This window comes from Natator depressus, chromosome 14 (assembly GCF_965152275.1).
Source record: "Natator depressus isolate rNatDep1 chromosome 14, rNatDep2.hap1, whole genome shotgun sequence".
Lineage (NCBI taxonomy): Eukaryota > Metazoa > Chordata > Testudines > Cheloniidae > Natator > Natator depressus.
Genome location: NC_134247.1, coordinates 21,046,558 through 21,063,708, shown reverse-complemented (window position 1 = coordinate 21,063,708; position 17,151 = coordinate 21,046,558). Strand labels below are relative to the sequence as shown.

The 17,151-nt window shown below is 41.8% G+C and overlaps 1 protein-coding gene across 5 annotated transcripts in view; it reads right to left on the bottom strand.

The window, feature by feature from the left end:
* Positions 1–2,282: 2,282 nt before the first annotated feature.
* The window catches only part of COX10 (cytochrome c oxidase assembly factor heme A:farnesyltransferase COX10), a 157,271-nt gene continuing 142,402 nt past the window's right edge, over positions 2,283–17,151 (bottom strand). For all 5 annotated transcript variants that reach the window (XM_074970901.1, XM_074970899.1, XM_074970902.1 and 2 more), the window contains one exon: positions 2,283–4,768. In XM_074970901.1, coding sequence (XP_074827002.1) covers positions 4,362–4,768 — 407 coding nt within the window. In that variant the 3' untranslated portion in view covers positions 2,283–4,361. The remainder of the gene's footprint in view (positions 4,769–17,151) is intronic.

Genomic DNA, 17,151 nt, shown 5'->3' with positions numbered 1-17,151 from the left:
ATGGTAGCAGCATACTTCTAATGAGCTCTTCCAAAAGGCAGTCTGCAGAGGCCAGCGGGGCCTGGTCTGTGGCAGGTGCAATCACAGTACAAAGAAATAATAGATCTAACATGCAGCATAAATAAGTAACTTTGCCCTACAGCTAAGAGTGGCCCCATGGTCCGCTCAATGCTTGACAGGAGAGTGGGGTCTTATGTCTCCAGGGACCAATTTTATCTGGGAGTTCTTGTGACGGTGACTTTAGAGCAGGCCTGAGGTCCATCAGCTCAGGTGTCATATTTTACTCCAAATTAATCATTTGGCGTAGAGGGGGTGTGTTTGAACCTGACTTCTCTATAATTTTTCCAAGATAAAATTACTTGTAGGTCTTTTTGATTATTAATATTATTATTAACTTACATTAATTATTCCAGTAGCCTTCAAATCAGCTCGGGGCCAAGTTGTGCCTGGCACTGTACACATACAGAACAGAGGCAGGCAGTCTTCCAGTGTAAATAGCCAAGGCAGACAAAGGCTAGGAGGGGAAACAGAGGCACAGAAGAAGTGGCTCACCCAAGGTTGCGCAGCAGGTCAGGAGCAGAGCTGGGACTAGAAGCCAGGTTTCATGACTCCTAAGCCAGTGCGTGAGCACCATGCTGCTTCTCAGACTGGCTCTTCGCAAATTTGCACAGTCGTTAAAATCCCATTGGAGACAGGCTGCAACAGCTGTTGCTACCAAGAGCAGAACTGCCCCAGTACGAGAGCCTACAACTCAGGAGAACTGGATTATCCGCCACTACTTTGCTGGGCAAGTCACTTCCCTCCCTGTTCCTCAGTTTCCCCATCTGTAAAATGGGGATAGTGACACTGACACTGACCTCCTTTGTAAAGTGCTTTGAGGTCTATGAATGAGAAGCTCTTTATAAGAGCTAGGTGTTATTACTGTGAACATGGTATAAATCTCTAGCTGGATGGATGTAGTTAGGTAGAAAAGCTTTTTAGTGTCCGTTCTCATTTCCGTAATGACATCCTGAGTGTAAACTGGGCATCCTTAGAAGTACACACTCTAATATCTACGTGTAATTGAAACACAAGGTGTGGTAGTATTTTGATATTATAAAGTGCTTTCCAGGCACTCTCCAAGGCATTTAACACATTAAACACATTACAGTAGATCACGTCTCCCGGCCCTGGAATACAGTCGCCTCTGGAGTGCAGCACAGCAATACCCATCTCTGGGGGGTCAGTAAAGGATAGGTTTTAAAAGACACCTAATCTCTATGTCCAAGATCGACTTTCTACAAAATTATGCTAATCTCTTGTGGTTGAGCTAGGTTTTGATGCAGGCACCACTGGATGAAATTCTATGGCCTTTGTTATGCAAGTCAGACTAGATAATCAAAATGCTCCCTTCTGGCCTTAAAATTGACGAAGGCTACAGACATTTTTAGAACAGGCCATGAAGATAACGGCTCTCTCCAACTGGAACCACAAGGGGAGTTTTAGGAAGGCAAACCTCAGCCAGGATGCTAAGGGCATGTCTACACTTACCAGTAGATCGGCACTGCTGCAATCAATGCAGCGAGTGTCGATTTAGCGGCTCTGGTGAAGACACACTAAATCAATGGGAGAGTGCTCTCCCATCGATTAGTGTACTCCACCTCCCCGAAAAGCGTCAGGGAAGTCGACGGGAGATGCTCTCCCGTTGACACAGCGCAGCGTAGCCACTGCAGTAAGTGGATATAACTACACCGACTTCAGTGACATTCATGTAATTGAAGTTGCATAACTTTGATCGATTTAGCATGGTAGTGTAGACCAGCCCTAAGGCTAGCACCGCTACTCTTGGGGAAAAATACCACGGGAGCCTTAATAGCCCTGAAAGGAGCACAGTGTTCCTATGCCATGCTGGGGGGGCCTGCTTCTCAACTGGCTCAGTGGGAATGAGGAAAGCCACCTCTTCTTGTTCCCAATCTGTCCTCTCAGCATGCCAGTTCCTCTGACCATGCCACAACTATTCTGAGGTCTGCCAAGCCCACCACCTGCTCTCCAAGTTCCTCGTGTTCTTCTGAGCAAGTGAACCATTCACAGAATCTTATTTCATTTTGCAAAATGTTGCCAGCTTTCTCCACTCACCGCTGCATTTTCATTTTCAATAGAAGCATTTTGCAACATAACACGCATTTCCCATCCGTTCCCAATTAATATAAGGCTTGATCATATGACACAAATGTTACTGCTACTAGGGATGCTGCGAAACCAGCATAAGGTGGCTCTTGTATTAGGCTAAACAAAGTGAATCACGTACAAGAAATGATACCCCGCACTCCATTGCTCTTGTACAGTATGTGTTTTACTGCAGAACAAATTCATATATTTTACAAACGGAGAAGTTGTACTGGTTTGTAGACTGTTTCCAGGTATTCCTATGCAGTGTTCCCACAGTAAACAACCTGAATACAATGGAGTCTGTTTCAGAAAAACAGTAACAGGGACTCAGCACTGTTATCTGCAATCAGTTGAGAGAGGCAAGCATCTTATGTCTGATTGTTTAAATGTCATTTAAAACACCTGATTCTGTTCCCATAGAGCACTGTTGCCAATAGAGACCGAGGGCAATGGAGTCACTCCTGATTTACACCAGTGTAATTGAGACCAGAATCGTTCTGCAGCATTAAAGGATGCTGTCAAGTTTTTATATCCAGGTGACAAGGACACTGGCAAACTTGTGAAATTCTTTGAAGGGCTTTCCTGGATATCAGGTGAGATAAAATATTCCATTTCACCACTGGCAGACCTCGCCATCAGCAAAAGCCTTGGATCTGGTGCACAACAGTATTAGAATGGACCTTGTACACACTGGAAAAAGCTTGGGGCTTGTTTACAGTGAGGAAAATCCACAAGTTGTTATACTCGTTAACTAACACAATGTAAACTACTCCTTGTCTACACAGCATGCTGTTGTGTTTAACATCATGTTAGTGGGTCATGGCTAAACGTACAGTGCACCCTGGGTTAACCATGACCCACTAACATGACTACAAACAAGTCAATGCTTGTCTACACAGACTGTCTTACATCATGTTAATTAACATTATAACATGACACATTTTTCTTGTGTGGCCATGCCCTTATAGTAAACTTCAGCTATGCTGGTTGCAATTTGAACTTGCTGAACTAGTTTTTAAGTTCAGGCTGTAGCTGGAATGAAAACTGGCTTTTCCTCAAGACCGAGAAAACGTGATTCCCGACCAATAATGCACTTCATAGCGATCTTCTCTTGGAGCCGCAACTGTGCCATGATACGTAATAAAGTGTCGTATTTCTTAATGCGAGCTCAGAACTCAATTAATTACAAGAAATGCCTCACCAGCAGACAGGCTCTTACACTGAATACGTTGGCACAATTCATGTTAGCATACAGAAAACCTCAAATTATTGGATTCTGAGGGCCTGATCCTGAGCTGGTATAAATCAGCTAAGCTCCAGTGAAGTTGACATAGCTGTGTCAGTTTATACCAGTTGAGGATCTGGCCCTGGGCATTCAAGCCCTAAAGATTTCTCACAGAAAGAACTCTAGCCAGGGTGAGAAGTTCCTCTGTGATGGAACACAATAAAAATCGCCATGAGCATGTGAAAGGTAGAGACTAGGAACTATCTCCATTCAGCCAGAGCCTGTTTAAGTGCTAATGTGCTCTGTGTGTTGTATGATCTACAGAGTGCTGAAGACCTAATAGAAAATAATCTGCGTTCTCTGAAAATACATCAAAGTGAACTCAACCCTTGTGAAAGGTGCCGGATTGACAGTCCTGGAAATTGAAGCCCTCCATTTAGTCACAGAGCAGGGATGGCATGACTGTGGCAATGCAAGCTTCCCCCTCACTACCCTGCCAATGTGCCTCAAACCTATTCTGGACAGAATACCTGCTTGCGGGAAGATAGAGTAAAGCTCAATATCCAATGAGTCTCCTTGGCTTCCTCACTAAGAATGTCAAAGATGAGGGCCAATTGTGGGGCTGGTGCTTCTGCAGTGTAGATACCTGCTCATTTCACTCATTCATCAAACTCATTTCATGTAGGCTAGCAGGAAGCCCAGGGAAACACGATTAATTTTTCACCTAGGCTGGATTTTAACTCATGACCTAAGAAGTGAAAGGGGCTTTGATCCCATTGACCAAGCCCATGAGCCATTTAAGTCCCCCAAGTTCCTCCCTTTACATAATTGTTTTCTCATTTTTTTTTTAAAGTGGTCACCGAGCACAAGGGATTCTCTTTAAACACACTGCCATAGATTTTCCTGCCCATAATTAGCAAAAGACCCTCTGCTTGACAATAAAAATAGGTGTCATTTGAGCTCTAATTGACATTAAGACAACCCGATTTCAACTGAGAAGCTCACTTTTGTCTTCTTTCTCTAGCAGGGATTTCTTACATGTGAGCATGAGAAGTAGAAGCATTGGTAAGTGCCACAGGCTGCAGAAGAAAAGTTTCCTGGAGCTGCTGCGATCTGCATCCCTGTAGAACCGAAAGCCGAGGTAGGAAATGTACAGGTTGATAGGGAGTGAAATGAGCGGAAAATTCCATGTGGTGACATTGAGGATGGGGGCCAATGTCGAGAATCCAATTAAGGCCAAGCAGTGACGCAGAGCAACCCGCCGGCACATCGCAGGATGGGTGACAGACATCATGCAGTATCCTCCTCGTGAGTAATCCTCCCGGAGGCCCCAGCTCAGGGCATTGAAATGAGGAAACTGCCAGGAATAGAGAATTCCTCCCAACAGCAATGCGCCTGCAAAAGGAAAGAAAAGGAAACATGCATTAGAGTGCTCATCTTAGATCATTGCAAAGGAGCACTGCATACAACATTTCCACACCTTTATGAAGCTTACCCATACCACCAAGTGCTACCACTGCAGAGCTTATGACAACTGCCCGCCACTCCCATGGAACTAATCACTCATAAATAACCTATCACACTCAAATACTGTAAAGAAGTCAAGGGGATATTCTCTGTTTATCAGAAATTATGCGGTTTTTGGAGATTTTTTTTTTTAAACTTGCAAACGGTGTTTCTTCAAATAATTTATTTCTGATGCACCTGTCACCTCAATATCTAGGCACCAGTTCAGTTTCCACCTGGGGGTGATTTGTTGAAACTTAAGAGAAGTTTGGTAGAAGAATTTTTTTTCACAGCCTCTAGGACACAAACTTAATCTCTCCAAAATTCCCTCATGGGAGCACTCAGAGCAGGGAAAACACAGTAGAAGGAAGGAAGTGTGTGACAGGATAAGAAAAAGTTATTGACAAGATGAGTCCTATTCACTGAGATGCAGTGAGAAAAGGAGCCTATGCAGGAAACAGTCACATCCTGAAAACTGTGATACCAGTGATGACAAAATAATTCGGAGGCTCAGCTGGAGTTTCTCCTTCTTCATTTTGTGAAGACTGCAAATTGCTCACAGGTGTAGAGGCTTCTCAACTGCTTAATCATTATATCCTGGGGTGACAAAGTACAAACATGGCAGAGCAGAGCAGAAGGCAGCGGAGAACTGCTTACTTCGCAAGACCAACTCTGAATACAGGCTTTAAATACAAAAGCACCTAACTGATGTACTCTTCAGGGACTCCTAAACATATGTGGGACCTGATCCAAAGCATGTTGAAGTCAATGGGAGTCCAATTGACTCCAGTGGGCTTTGGAATGGGCCCTCAGACTGGGCTATATACATGTGTGTCCCTCATCTACACTAACATCACCTGTGAGAGTTCAACCTGTAGACCATCCCTGTTGTTCCCTTCTCTTCTACCTCCCCTCCACTCCAGATGCGATATCCTATTTGCATCTTCCAACCTCCATGTGTTTGTCCTTTCTGGGAATGACCTCCCACTTCCACTCCCACGCTACCACCCCTTCTTGCTCATCTAATGGAAGCAGAATCAGGCTTTAACGTCAATGGCAAAATCTGGCTTCAGTCAGAAGATCAGGTCCTTTACTCCTTCCTAAAAGCTCACCTCTTTCCAGAAGGAGTGAGTTCCTAATAACTAACACACACTAAGTCCCACCTCTACAAAGGCACTTGGGCACCTAAGCCCCACATTTAGTTATCTAAGTCCCAGTTTTAGATGCTGATGTGATCCACAAAATCACCAGGGCTCCCAAGGTACCTAAGTTTCTGCCTCCGAGCATGTGCACTGCTGCTTCTCTCAAGCGTCCGGATGCTCATCTCCCACCTAAGCTTCAGCACAATCCATGAACTGGGGGAAGACAGGTGGAGGAGTGCCTGTTTTGCCAATAGGGCCTATCCAGTAGGTGTGCTCTGAGCACTCTGCAGAGATCAGACCCCGTTCAAAACCCAGCAGGAGGAGGAGCAGCAGCCCACCTTTTAGCTCAGTGGTTAGAGCACACACCCAGGATGGGGGAGACCTAGGTTCAGTTCCCCACTCTGCTCAAGGAGGAGAAAGGATTTGAACAGAGGATTTCCCACCTCTCAGGAGAGCACTCTAACCACATCTATTCTGATGTGGGTCGCTCTAGATCTCTCCCATTTAATCTGTATAAATACAGTCATTAAGCCTGACAGAGAGAGAGAGAGTGTGAGAATGACTCTATAGCCTGAGTATTAGGTACCCACCCGGGAGGTGGCAGACCCAAGGTCCAGTTCCCCTGCTCCAATGATTCTTTAGTTATTGATCAAAGAGCAATAGATGTGCAGTGCCAAAGTCCCTTTGTGGATTGGGGCCTAAGTTATTTCCTCAGTGATTCAGGTTTTCTCTGGGTCTGTTTTGGTTGTGAACTCCTTGGGGTTGGGAATGTTGATCTTTCTGTCTTGTGGCGCACAGTGTCGTCGTTACCCTCCTCCAAATAATAATCCAGGCTGGTACCAAGGCCCATAGCTCATACCACCCCAACCAGCCAGAGGATGTCACTGCTGCATCATCAAAAATCTAAATATAAGGGCAGTTTGCTAGCTGCCTATAAGATGCTGTGAGAGATGAGGTGGATGGGAGAACATCTTTTTTTGGACTGGTGAGAGAAACAAGCTTTCGAGCTTACACAGCGTCCAGACCCGAAGAAGAGTTCTGTGTAAACTCAAAAGCTTGTCTCTATCCCACAGACAGAAGTTGGTCCAATAAAAGATATTACCTCACCCACCTTGTCTCTCTAATATCCTGGGACCAACACGGCTACAACAACATTGCATATAAGATGCCTTGGCAGTCTGAGCATTTGTTTCACATCTTTTTCAAAATTATGAATACACTTTTGCTATTTTGTGAGTTCCATGTCCCTGGAAGCTGCTTACATTAAGTACAGAGACAAGGAAAGGCTACCAGGATAGGAATTCAGATCCTTGGACAATGTAGTTAGCAGGAGAATTAAAGGCAAGCATGGGCTACGATTTTAAAATGTGATTAGTGATATTTGGGTATCCAACCCAAGACTCCTTGAAGGGGCCTGATTTTCAGAAAGGCAATGTCCAACACTTTCTGAAAATCAGAACCTTTTAAGATGATGAGTTGGGCACCCAAATATCACTAGTAACTTCTGAAAATCTTGGCCATGGTGCACAAAACACCATTTTCAAAGTCTGGTGAGAATCAGGATTGATGCTTCTTCATTGAAATCAAAGCAAGTTTCTCCACTGACTTTGCAAGGCAGCAGGATTGAGCCTATAAATAGTACATCTCTGTAGTATTTGTTTCTTTAGGCTTTTCCTCTTCAACTGAAATACTTGCTCCCGAAGGCAGGATACCAGACTTGATGAACCTAAGACAGTAATACTCTGCACTTAACGCAGGATTTTTTATCTTCAAAGGGCTTTACAAACATTAGCTCATTATTTCTCACAACACCCAGGGAGATAAGTTACAATTATCCACCATATGGGGAAACTGAGGTAGGGATAGACTCAGAGCAAGAATTAATACATGCAAGTTCTTTCTGGTTCCCCTCTCTTTGATCTGGTATGACAAGCCCTATGTTCCTGTGCCTTTGGTCTGTAACAGAGAGTCTTCACCTATGAAGTTGTTCAATCTTTGGTGTGCAGCCAACCCCCAAAAAGCATACAAAACCTCAAACACACTGGAAACTGTAGTAATTCCCCTCACTATAACACTACCTTTTCAATTAAAAAAAATCATCTTGAGGCAACTCTTACACACAAACAAACCAGCCAGAATTACTTTGAGACTGAATTCCCATTTGCAAAGATCTGGCTTTAGTGTGAGCGCCTTTGGAGTTTTTAAACTACTTTTATTACATCACTACTTCAGAAATAACGGGTATTTTATAGAGAAGCTAAATAGTAAAACAATTTAACAGGCCATTATGGGGATTTTAATTGATCCAAACCTGGAGCTGCATTTTCCCCCTTATTTCACTGGTGATCCATTTGTTAGTTTTCCAGATGCCTTGCTGACTTTGTTGGGTTTCCAAAGATTGCTAAGTGTCATGTAAGTGCTGATTTAATTGGAAAACAGGAGAGGACGTACTCCAGTGTCAAATGAGCCCTGGCTAGGGACGTTACAAACTTCCAGCCAATGACAAGAATTAAAAGACTCGAATTGCTTGACAAACATTAACTATGTCATAAGTATGTCAATGGTGTTTGTAAGCAATGTTATTACATGAAGGACTATAGCTGAAGAATGGGCCAGTTCACTATTCTATAGACTGCACTGGTTTCCCTGTGGAGTTCTTGATAGCTGTGAATATAGATATAACTAGCATAAATGATTTCTCTCTATGGAGTTTAATTATGGTGAGATCAGATTAGTTAGTTCACACCCATGATACATTCTGTTGGCATCTTCTCAGAGCTGGCACAGTATGATCCAAGGCCTAACTGGTTCATAATTGTAAGAACTGCCTTTAAAAAAAAAAAGAGTTTGTTAAAGCCAGGAGTTTGGAAACCCCAGTTTAATACCAGAAATACCCTGGCCTTCATAAGCTCCATTGGTTTCTCTGTGGCACTGGTAATAGCAGTGAATAGAGGTATACCAATTTGTAACCCTTATAAAATCTTTCAGCTTCTCCACAGGCTTTGTTAACTGGGAGCCCACAAATATCAAACTCTTTGGACTTCTTTGCAGAGTTTATAATAGTTGTGAGTTCAGGAACAGCCATGACCATCGCAAACTCCATCCACTTCTCCAGGGGGAGATAATTACCAATGCTGATGATTTGGCAGAGGAATTTCATTAGATTTCTGAAACTCCATTGCCCTCCCACCTTTGCAGCCATTTTCACCAGTGTAAAATGTGACCATTCTGACTGGGATCATTTCAATTCCCACTTTGCAATGGTTTAAATGATCACACAAGAAATAGGGTAACAGAAAACCAGGTCCAGTCTCCATAAACTTAAAGGCACAGACTGTGATGAACATTAAACTTTAGTGTCTAACATTTAACTGTTAGCAGTTTTCTTACTGCTTTCATTTTAAATCCATTCTAATGGCAGTAATACATTTCTTGATAAATATAGCAAGCTGAAACATCTTTTGAATTTTTTGTTTAATTGAGATGCAGCCAAAATGTTAACTATTAACCAAGTTCCCCCCCCACCCCCCTATGAAGAAAAGGTTACTGTTGCTTGTTAAGGTTTTGAGGTTCCATAAAATGTTTCTTATATAGGGGAAAGTGCAAAATCCCAAAACATTTCACAAAGCCTCATGGTAAGAAATTGTCAGGTGCCAGAAACGTCTTTGGTCAAAATTTGAGAGTGATGAGTGATTTTGGGCTCCCAAATGGACACACCCCTAAAGGGTCTGATTTCCAGAAAGCACTGAGTACTCGCCCTCTGAGAACTGGCTCTTTACGTTGTCAAATTGGTCACCCAAAAATCAAGCCAACCAAAATCACTAGTCACTTTTGAAAATCTCTACTTCTATTCTTTAGTGTCTATGGAATGTGTCACAATAACATCTCTGGATTATTAGTAGTTTTATTAATTATTTGTAATACCGCAGCTCCAAGAAGCCCTAGTCATAGACCAGGACCCTACTGTGCTAGGTGCTGTATAAACACAGAACAAAAAGATGGTAAATCCTCCACCACCAAACTTCCTCATCATTGTGCTTCAATGACTATTTGCTGAAGGCCCAAATTTCGGGTCACTAGGGCAGTTCAGTCTCTGGGCCCACTCAGTCCTTGGACTCTCTGTCATTACAAGTAACAAGGTTTTTTATTATGTGAATACCTGTGGAGTGGGATCTGAACTCTGATAACTGATTCACTTCACACAGGGCACTGGACAACCATCAGATGTCAACAATGTCTGGTCACTACAAACCTGGGCCTGCATTAGAATCAGTGATCATACATGAAAGGTTCTACTCTCCATTACTAATTCCCTGAACGACTCAGTAAGGATAACATAGTCTGTTCACATTAACTATGGGAATACTGAGTTGCGTGGCTAAGAGGAAAAGTCAGAAAGAGATCGCAACTGCAGCATTATTTTGAACAGACACTCCTTTTTTATAGGACAAAAAAAGAGAAGTCCAGACCCAGCTCCTCACCCACTTACTGCAAAGGATGGCATATTTCGGATACTTTTTGACATTAATATCTTGACAATATTACATTTGTTAAGCAGTCAGTTGAAATCATATCCTGCATTTCACTGACTTACATACAAACTATACACTGTATAGTGACGATTTCATCCACCATCACAAGGCAGCCACCTCTGGGATTAAAAGCAGCAGCTGTTAAACAATGCACATTAGTTTAGGACAGGGAGAGAAGTATACTCTTTGCAGTTATCTTCTCCCACCATGCTCCGAGGGAAATTTCTGAAGGCAGGCTGTTGCAGAGGAGAGATTTGGTCAGGACACCATTTTTAGCCCTCTTGGTCTTACAAAATGTGCATGGACTTTTTAGTGACCACAAGTGATCAGGACCCCCTGCTCTGTCTCATCTTAAAGATGATACCTTCAGCAACACGGCGTCCCTGAGTATTGCTTAAATACTGACTCAAAAAAGGGGAGAGGGCCACCTACTGACAGGAAAACCCACTTGCATGAGGTGGTGTTGGTGTGAGAGGTGCCCCATCTAATTATTGACCTGGTCCGGCATCAGTGGTAGCGCTGAAAAACTTTTGATGAAATTGTTTCAAACAGCTTTGCCATCATTTGGGTGTTTGCTTTATAAACCCCAAATATTTCTTCTAACAATGCCATATTTCTTGTACCGAGATTACACCGAAGAGATATAAGCTCACTAAACACAAATCAGCCTACAAGGTTCATGTAACATGCAATAATGAACCGCATTGACTAAAAGAGAAGAGATTGACATCTTCACTATAATGCGTTGGCTTCACGGCAGCACAGGGAAACAAAGTTATTTTAGGAGTACAGAGACCAATACATGCATTACATTCCAGTAAATGCACTAAGAGCATGAATAGCTTATTCTCTACCCCATCCCACTCACTGCTCTTTTGACTAAGCAGAGAGTCTTCTAGTCCATAAAAGCATGGTGGTTTGCAGAACACTGATTACATTTGTATGCCCAAGTTGGGGCAAACAGGTGTTGTATGTCATCAATACAACAAAAAAGGGGGGAAGTGTGATCTGGAGTTGCAGATCAGTATGGATATGCTCCCTTTTCTGTCTCTTTTTTGGCCCCCCATATGTATGACTGGGAAGTGGCCAACTAGGCATGTAAAATAAACATAGAATGGTTAAAATATCAGCTCCAAAACAGATGTTGAAATCTTACTGTATTTCCCAAAGCTGGTGTTTACTGCCTTGGCAACCTAAGAATGCTGTTTTGCTTAAAGCACAATTTTAGTAATTCTTCTGCCTTGAATAATGTGAAGGAATTTTAAAATTATTTCCAGACTTTGGTAGCTGACTGACACACTAGGGGAAAGCACCAGCCTTTCGTCTCAAGGAAACTGGGTATGAGTTTGGCTCATGTCAGAAGTGAAAGGTTTGCAAGTCTAAGCTTAGCTTTTAATGGACTGTAGTCAGAAAACAACCACACATAGCTCCCTTTGATATGACACAACTGGCTCTCCTTAGTTAAAAGATGTTGAACAAATTACTCCTCTTTAATCCAGACAAGGTAGATTAGAACTGGGAGACTTGAATTAGTCCAGCTGCAGCCATCTGCCTATGGGTAAACTTGATTTTCCAGGCTTTGTATTCCTCACCTTTCTTAATTAATCCTAAACTCTTTGCAGTAGTCCTGCATGATTTTTATAGAAAGTTACCCAACAGAAAAGGCATTCGATGCTCCCTGAAAGACATCTTTTATCCCTTGCTTAATCTCAGTTTTGTGTTTGTTTACAGCCAAAATTTAACATGCCCAGGCACTTTACGTTGAGAATCTGTAAGTGTGCAACCGTTGTAGGCCTGGAGAAAGATTTTAGAGTTCAGTTATGGTATCTTGTCTTTCCCCATAGCTTATCATTCAAGATTGAGATTCAGTGCAATACCAGCCCCAAAATGTACTCTTCTGAGGACTTGGGGATGAAGAACTATGATTCTTAGGTGGATGTGGAAGCTGATTCCTAAAGTGGCATTATTGTCAGTCTTCAAAGACATTGGCTGTTCTATCAATCTACACAGCCATAGCTAATACACACACACACACACGGGCTGTCAGGCAATTAAAAACATTAATCGTGATTAAGCGCATGCTTAAAAAAATTAATCGTGATTAATAGTGCGATTAATTGCACTGTTAAACAATAATAGAATACCATTTATTTAAATATTTTTGGATGTTTTCTACATTTTCAAATATATTGATTTCAGTTACAACACAGAATTCTAAATGTGCAGTGCTCACTTTATATTCATTTTTGATTACAAATATTTGTGCTGTAAAAAACAAAAGAAATAGTATTTTTCAAGTCACCTCATACAAGTATTGGAATATAATCTCTATCATGAAAGTTGAACTTACAAATATAGAATTATGTATAAAAAATAACTTCATTCAAAAATAAAACAATGTAAAACTTTAGAGCCTACAAGTCCACTCAGTCCTACTTCTTGTTCAGCCAGTCACTCAGACAAACAAGTTTGTTTACATTTGCAGGAGATAATGCTGCCTGCTTCTTGTTTACAATGTCACCTGAAAGTGAGAACACACGTTTGCATGGCACTATTGTAGCTGGCATTGCAAGATATTTATGTGCCAGATGTGCTAAAGATTCATATGTCCCTTCACCTTCAACCACCATTCCAGAGGACATGCGTGAATGCTGAAGACGGGTTCTGCTTGATAACGATCCAAAGCAGTGTAGGCCAACGCACGTTCACTTTCATCATGTGAGTAAGATGCCACCAGCAGATGGTTGATTTTCTTTTTTGATGGTTTGGGTTCTGCAGTTTGCGTATTGGAGTGTTGCTCTTTTAAGACTTCTGAAAGCATGCTCCAAACCTCATCCCTCTCAGATTTTGGAAGGCACTTCAGATTCTTAAACCTTGGGTTGAGTGCTGTAGCTATCTTTAGAAATCTCACATTGGTACCTTCTTTGCGTTTTGTCAAATTTGCAGTGAAAGTGTTCTTAAAAAAAACAACATGTGCTGGGTCATCATCCAAGACTGCTATAACATGAAATATATGGCAGAATGCGGGTAAAACAGAGCAGGAGACATACTATTCTCTCCCAAGGAGTTCAGTCAAAATTCACTTAATGCATTATTCTGTTAACGAGCGTCATCAGCATGGAAGCATGTCCTCTCGAATGGTGGCCGAAGCATAAAGGGGCATATGAATATTTAGCATACGTGGTATGTAAATACCTTGCAATACTGGCTACAAAAGTGCCATGCGAACTTCTGTTCTCACTTTCAGGTGACATTGTAAATAAGAAGCCAGCAGCATTATCTCCTGTAAATGGAAACAAACTTGTTTATCTTAGTGACTGGCTGAATAAGAAGTAGGATTGAGTGCACTTGTAGGCTCTAAAATTTTACAGTGTTTTGTTTTTGAGTGCAGTTATGTAACAAAAAAAAAAATCTACATTTGTAAGTTGCACTTTCACAATAAAGAGAGTGCATTATGGTACTTGTATGACGTGAATTGAAAAATACTATTTCTCTTGTTTATCATTTTTACAGTGTAAATATTTGTAATCAAAATAATAATATAAAGTGAGCACTGTACACTTTGAATTCTGTGTTGTAATTTAAGTCAATATATTTGAAAATGTAGAAAAACATTCAAAAATAGTAAATTTTAATTGGTATTCTATTGCCTAACAGTGCAATTAAAACTGTGATTAATCGCAATTAATTTTTTTAATCGTGCTTAATTTTTTTGAATTAATCGCATGAGTGCAGTACTGTACAGCAAACATATCCATACATCTCTGGGCATGATTGTGTCATCTGCATCACAGCTGCACTGCCTTGAAACGCAGATATTTTTCTCCTTTAACCTGATGGCAGAATTTTCTTCTTGGGAGTGAGAGGTGGAGCTTGTGATCCTCTCCCCTCAATTAGTTTCAGGGACAGAAAATAACTGTTTGGGGTGCGTGAGTTGGCCTGCGTCCTATTATCTATGTACAAAATGTTGCATAGGGATGTTTTTAAAATAACGTCATTTAGGAAAAAATGCAGGCTGCCATTTAACTGTCAATGTCCACTGTTCTTTTCGGGGGTGGGAGTGGGATTACCTCCGTACGATAGAAATCTCCATGTGACATTCTCAAGCATCAAGGCATCTCAGAGTTGTACATTCAGTAGTCTTAGCAAGACTAACTGGTGATAGAATTCCACTGTATTTCACAGCTCTAATATTTCTGCAGTGGTGGCATGGTAAGCCTTCAGCCGGCATTTTTTTCTACTACAAACAGAATACACTATTGATTGTGTCAGTTGACATGTGAGTGGCTGAGTAGCCTTGAAGAGAAAAAAAATGTATCTCTTCTAAAGCTTGTTGCATTTATATAAGGTCTCTACACTGCACACAATAGGACTGACTATCAATGTAGCCCTACATGGCTCTATGCTCCAGCCTCCACGTTCACTGATAATTGTGTGCTTTCAAGGTTATATGGTTATGTAAACTAAGGGCAAGGGGGAAAAAATCCCAAACCAAAAAAGCTTCATGGTCATGGGTTTCAATAGCCGTTTCTTTTGAAGGGTGGCACAAAGGACCTGTGGAACAGGACTGCTTCAGTGGAGCAATAGACTTCTGTGCCGGAGTACATAAAAGGAAGGGAATGTTGTATCCGTATATGAACTGCAAGCAGAACAAAAGGAGGATCTTAAATATTCACTGGAAATGGGAAATAAAGGTAGCAATGAGATTTCCATCTTGAGGCCTTCTTTGGGACAACCTCTAAAGGAAACAGTCCTACAGATTTCTTCGGTTGTGTTCGCCATGTGTATATAATATGTGTGTGTGCATGTACACACACACACACACACACACACACTTTTTTACATGATACTGTAGACCCACACACATGCTGCTAAAGGCCTCATAGTTGAAATATCTTTCAGTGTGAATGCAAGATGACCCTTTGCTCTTTGTGGAAGACCCGGATTAGAGAGGAAGACATGGGTAGTATGGAAGAGGCAGTTGGACATATTGTTTGTGGATTCTCTGGCAGTCTGATTAAGGAGTTAGTCCAAGACTGCTTTTGAAGGACAACAATGACCCGCTCTTTTGATTAATCTTAACGAGCGTTAGTATCACGTCTATTGCCTCAAATGTGACTGTGTGACTGAAATGACTCAGGCGTTTACAGGTGCAAGTATGTTTAGAGAGTATCTGCAGAAGTGTCTCAAAGTAACATTTTCAGCCAAGTACTAAAAACTTCCATTGCCACAGATGGGGTTATACTCAAAGGCACTTCAGCCTTCCTTTGCAGCTACTAGGCTGGCTCACTGAAGTCAGAGTCTTTACTGAACCCTGCTGCTGTTTTGGTGCCCCCTACTGGCACAGACTGGGGCACCGCGACAGCTGCCCCACACAGTTCAATATTGTTCATCTGGAAGATGAAAGCACTGTGCTGGTAACAGCTGTGCATGATGCATAGAATTGGGATAACGGTGAATTTATTTGACTTTGATTTCATCTTTCAGACTGAGTCAGTCCCCCAAGGTGCCTCCATGGTGGAATCACCACTTCTTTTGTGTCTCACATGACGAAAAAAACCACAGAATAATTCACTCACTTTTGTCTTAAATTTAAAACAGCTGCCTACAAGCACTGCCCATCTGCCTCAGTTTTTACCCACACCGAGCACACTTCTGGGCCGCCAGCTTCCTATGCTCATATGTCAATGACATTAATCTCTCTACCTTCCCATGAAACAGAGTAAGAACTCCTTCGTCATCTTGTCTTTGAAGAGAAGTGAAACCCTAAAAGACTTGATTTTGTTAGCAAAGACCCCAGGAACATTATAATCTAGTCTTGCTCTGGGCACCGAAAGCTCTCACAATAGACCTGCGTCCACGTCAATAGGCTTTTAAAAATTCAAACTGTTTAGTCAAAAAGACAGTGTGAAAGAAAGAAAAACGCAAAGGGCTGTAATATTTATTTCAGCCACAATTATGTTTTGCTTTACCTCTCTCTTCCTGGCAGACAAGGGCTATCCCGGGAAAGGTATCAGAAACGGTCCTTTGTCAGGTCATGAAACAGCCCCCTCTCTCTCCTCCTCTTCTCTTTTTTGTTACTAAAACCATCCATCTGCAAAATGTCACTTGCAGATAAGAACTGTCCATTTTTAAATCCCCATTTGTAAATAGATGTTGGCTGACATAATTAATGTCTACCACACAACACAATTTGAATTACAAAGTAAAGGCAATTTAAAAGTCAGCCTCCACATGATTACCATTGATACTCAGTCTATAAATTCCATGGCCCCAGGAATTATTTAAATGTCTGAAAATGAATGAAAATCAGTACAAGATGTCTTTCAGGAAAGAGAGACCAGAAGTGGAGCATCTGAGATAAACTAAATAGTCTCTTGAGATAAACATTCCTGGGTGTAGTAATACCTATGGCTCCAGGCCACCATGGGGCTGCAATGTCTGCTACGCTGTCAAGACGGTTATCTGCTATGCCACCGCCACCTACTCAGAACAAATCCCCTTAACTGATAAAGCACATTATGCTGAAGATCCCCGCTTGTCACGTCTATTGAACTGGGTGGTTTATATGAATGCTGTGGCACTGAACTACTCGGTT